Genomic DNA, 5,028 nt, shown 5'->3' with positions numbered 1-5,028 from the left:
ATCCCACAAACATCATGATAAAACAGAAGTATATTCCCACATGCTTCTTTAGAGATTCGAACAGATCACGTATCAAGACAGCCATGTGTCAAGAGTCAGCCAGAGGCCACAATAAACTCAAAAACCCTAGAAGGGGCAGATATTTAAAGCACAAGGAACGAGAAAAGAGGCAGAAAAAGAGAGGACTCTTCAAATACCGGATATTTTCGAATCAGAAGAAGATCCCACAAAATCCGTGACCAATAACAAACAAGATATTCTCCACACGAAACATCAAAAAATAGAGAAGGCAGATGATATGGCCATAGCCACGTGGCCAGAGACAACTAGTAGCCAAAAAATTCACAAAGCCCATATATAAAAAAATCAAGAAAAATTTTTAAAACGAAAAAATCACATCTTTTAAGGAAAAGAAAATCAAGAAGATCACAAGATTAAAAGTTGAGGGCTTGGTTTTCATGAATTAATTTGATAATCTTAAAGAAAATCACAATAGAAGGCCACCGAGCAAACTCTTGGATGCACGATATATCTATAACCCCATGACCATACTCAAGAAACCATAATTTAGGTATTTTTTTAGGGTTATGAATGCGTATGCAATTAGCACAACAATTCGATCGTGGACTTCAAGGAGAATTTCCTAATATATGCTTGAATATCATCTCAACTTTTCCCTCTTTTTTTTTTTTTTTTTTTTTTTTTTTTTTTTTTTTTGGGATTTTGAATTCGGACTATTTTTCTTCTCCTTTTTTTTTTTTTTTTTTTTTTTTTGAATTCGAACTATTTTTCTTCTCCTCTTTTTTTTTTTTTTTTTGTTGATATGATGTTCAAGCAAACATTAGGAGGGCAACCTCCTTAAGAATCCACATAGCTTTTAAATAGAAGTCAGGGATGCATATGCGGTAGCATAATTGTCCCAATAGAGGTATGATCTTTGAGATGAATGAGGTCATAGACATTGATCACTCCCGATAGAGGGGGCAGCACACTTCTATCATGGCTAACTGTGGAAACAAAAATTAATTCACAAAAACTAACGCTCAAACAATTAGTCAAAATGAACATCCTATCATTCCTATTCCAAAAGCAAGGATGTCACATTCGTAGGTGACACATATAATGTCCGATTAAGAAAATTCAAGTGCAATCCGGACATAAACAGTAATTGCACTATTATAGAAAATTCAGTTTTGCACATGGCAAATTCCAAGCGCTTTACGCAAGGAATCAAACCTAAGGAAATCAAGAGGCTTTGTGAAAATATCGGCTAGTTGATTGTCTGTGGACACATAATCTATAGTCACACGTTTCTGCTCAACTAATTGCCTGATGAAATGAAGACGAATATCTGTATGTTTTGTCCTAGAATGCTGAACATGAGTTTTAGAAATATTTATGGCACTTTCATTATCACAAAAAACATGCAACTCTTTTTCACAAAAGCCATAGTTATTTAACATATGTTGCATCCAAAAGAGTTGAGTGCAACAGCTACCTACAGCTATGTATTCACACGCAACATTAGATATGGAAATTGAATTTTGTTTCTTACTGTACCAAGATACCAAATTGTTACCCATGTAGAAACAACCTCCTGTGATGTTTTTTCTGTCATCCACATCTCTTGTCCAGTCAGCATCACTATTCCCTGCAAGACAATTGTTAGTATCTTTTGAATACCATTTTCTCAATTTGGGAGTTCTACTAACATTTCTGATAATGCGCTTTACAACACTCAAATGACTCTCTTTAGGGCTTGCTTGGTACCTAGCACAAATACCTACGCTGAAACAAATATCATATCGACTAGCAGAAAGATAAAACAAATTTCCTATCAAGCTCTTGTATAGTGTGGAATCAACGTCTGTGCCGTCACAATCTCGTCCCAACTTCTCAATTGAGGTCATTGGTGTTGTTAAAGGCTTTGCCTTTTTCAACCCAAATTTACTTACCACGTTATTGGCATATTTGCTCTGTGAGATAAATATCTCATCATCTAGGTGCTTTACCTTGTCATTGCTCAGAACCAGTTCCCACATGTCATTTCGAGAAAACTGCTCAAGTTCCTCAAACTTGGCTAACACCCAAAATTCATCAAGAATTGCTTCTTTGATGTTTTTTGGTTCAACAGTGGAAGTGAGATAGACATACCTGACCATTTCATGGTAGTCAACCTTGGGCTTATTGCAAGTTTTCATACCTTCTTTACCAGGGGTAACATCTTCAGTTGTGACATAAGATGTCGGTACTGATACTTCTGTGATTTTGTCTTCTGGTATTTCTCTTCCAATACTCTCAGTTTGTTTCCCCATTAGAAATTCGCCACATAAATCTGGTGTATTGGAGTTTAGTTGGGGAACACCTTTCACACAACCTTCATTAATATTTCGTGTTAGATCCTGAAAATTCAAATTCCCCAGTCGATGACAACACATATCTGTGATATCAGAGGTGGTGAGGGGACACTGTTCAACTTGGTCAGTTTGATCAATTTTATAACAATTATCAGAGAATCTATAACCAGATAGAACACACCTGTGGTTTGGATCAAACACTTCACACTTACGCTTGGTGAACAACACTGAGTCGTATAGATCACATAGCTGACTTACGCTGAGTAGGTTTGATTTCAAACCCTCTACATACAGAACGTTGTCAAGGTTAGGTAATCCTCCAACATCCAAGTTACCTTCTCCTTTCACAAAGGCCTTGTTTCCATCACCAAGAGTAACTTGTCCACCAGACACATTATGCAGGTTCTTCAAGTAATTAGGTACACCTGTCATATGCTTGGAGCAACCACTATCAAAATACCAAGAGTTCGTAGTACATGCTTTTAAAGAAAGAATAGCAGGAAAGCAGTTTGCATTATACTTATTCATCCATTTATTATCAGAGTATCTTCCCATGCAGCGGAATTGGATGATTGATATGCTAAACTCTTATTTATCAATTTCCATCTTTTAAAGCATTTTGGCCTAACATGTCCTACTTTGTGACAGAAATGACAAGTTGGCACAAACTTTTTTGTATAAGACTGTGAGGAAACATGTTGTGAAGTAGGTTTGACAGTATTATTCACAAAATTAATTTTTCGATTTGGATTAGGTTTACCATCGAACTTACTCCCAATATAGCCAAGACCAAGTTTATCAGGATTTGAGGGATGAGCATTTAAAATTTCATCTAACCTTTTTGAAGGAAGAATCGTAGAGCGATTTAACTTACTGACTGACGCCTCTAACGTTGTTGCGACAGGGGAGTTGTCACACTTCAGGTTGAGGCAGGGTTCAGCATTTTTCATTGAAGGAGGATTTTTCTTGATCTGCCTTGTCTTATTGCAATCGTTGTTTCGCAAATGTCTCAACAATTCTTTTAGATTGACAATATCTTTCAAAGCAAAATCATGTTTTACCTCCAGTGCCTCATTTTCCAATTCAAGCTCATCTATTTTGGCCTTCAGGTTGACTTTAACTGCTTCATTCTCCTCTTCCAGTTCCTTTACTTTCTCCTTCAAACGTTTGTTTTCATCACTAACCTCATGACATTGCTTTAGAAGATCATTCAGTTGCTGTTGAATCATCTCAATGGAGTATTCTTCATCATCCTCTGAATCTTCTTCTCCTGTGGGCAAAAAAATTGTGTTTAAATTTCTATGATTCTCGAGATTACGAGTAGCATACCTAAGGTGTGGTGGTTCAGTGCATGTGACAACATCGTGTGTCACGTCAGTAACCCTGCATGTACCACAGAAGTCAATACTAGTTTCAGCATCACTTGCTTCACTTTCATCATCAGATTCAAAGTTATCGTCACTCCAGGTTGTAGCAAGTGATTTTCCTTGCTTCTTCTGAGTGTTTGCACATTCAGATTGAATATGACCATAGCCACGACATTCTCTACATCGAATCCCCTTCCTAACTTCTCGCTTGTTTGTAGGACTTCTGGGATGTCCATTCATTTTCACGAGTTCTCCGAAGTTTTTGGCTATTAGAGACATGGATTTTGTTAGCTTGACTTCGAGTGCTGTCATGGGAGCTGAGGGCACGGATGGTGTCACAACAGACACAGTTTGTAAAGCGATTTTTCTCTCTTTATCCATTCTACTGATGTTCAGCTTGTTTTCAAAGGTCTGTAGATTTTCGATCAGATCTTCAAGCCGCAATGAGTCCACATCACTTGCTTCCTCTATAGCAGTGACCTTATATGCGAACCGGTCTGGCATAGATCTCAGCACTTTACGAACAAGTTTTACTTCAGGGTAAGTTTCACCGAGGCCATGGGCTTCATTTGCGATGTCGCATAATTTGGAGTTGAAATCGCTCACGGTTTCAGTTTCCTCCATCCGAAGATCCTCAAAACGAGTAGCAAGCATCTGAAGTTTTGATAATCTAACAGAGGTAGTCCCCTCATAGGCTGTTTGAAGTTTTTCCCATGCTTCCTTGGCACACTCACATGCTAAGATGATTTTGAATTGATTGATATCAATTCCATTGAATATGGCATTCAATGCTTTGGAATTCATATTTGCGGCAATCTGTTCAGTTTTGCTCCAGTCTTTTTCATGTTTCTCAATTTGAATTCCTTTTTCATCTGTGGCAACAGGTCGTTTCCAGCCAGTCAGAACTGTGCGCCATGCATCTTCATCCATTGACTTGATGAACATCTTCATCTTGGTCTTCCAATAAGAGTAATTGGTTCCAGTAAGCAGTGGTGGGCGAGTCGTGGAACCGCCTTCCATATGAGCATTCATAGTACCTATGGAAGAAAATGGCAAATAAATCAAATTCCCAAAATCACACACTCTGTTTATCTAGTGAGAGGCTCTTGATGCCAATTGTAGATTTATATGCCTATAGAAATCAATTAACCTAAGTTGTACCAGTCAAGTTGTGGAAACAGTATTCAGTTACAACTATAATTCTTGTGTTAACACAGTTATAAACTACTTAAAGCAAATAAATGAACACAAGCAATTAATGTGGTTCAGACACAAATGTGCCCTACATCCACGTGGACCTGCAA

General features: G+C 37.6%; 1 protein-coding gene across 1 annotated transcript; it reads right to left on the bottom strand.

Moving 5' to 3' along the window:
• Nucleotides 1-888: 888 nt before the first annotated feature.
• LOC148765704 (uncharacterized) lies at nt 889-4,756 on the bottom strand. Its single transcript, XM_088812308.1, has 3 exons — nt 3,118-4,756; nt 1,580-2,782; nt 889-1,007 (listed from the first exon to the last, which is right to left on the bottom strand). The coding sequence occupies exons 1-3, from the start codon at nt 4,754-4,756 to the stop codon at nt 889-891; spliced, it is 2,961 nt and encodes a 986-aa protein (XP_088668434.1).
• Nucleotides 4,757-5,028: the final 272 nt, after the last annotated feature.

This window comes from Erythranthe guttata, chromosome 13 (genome assembly GCF_056151865.1).
Source record: "Erythranthe guttata isolate IM_541 chromosome 13, IM_541, whole genome shotgun sequence".
In the NCBI taxonomy this organism is placed as follows: domain Eukaryota; kingdom Viridiplantae; phylum Streptophyta; class Magnoliopsida; order Lamiales; family Phrymaceae; genus Erythranthe; species Erythranthe guttata.
The sequence above is the reverse complement of the archived record's forward strand: the minus strand, read 5'-3'. Positions and strand labels throughout refer to the sequence as shown.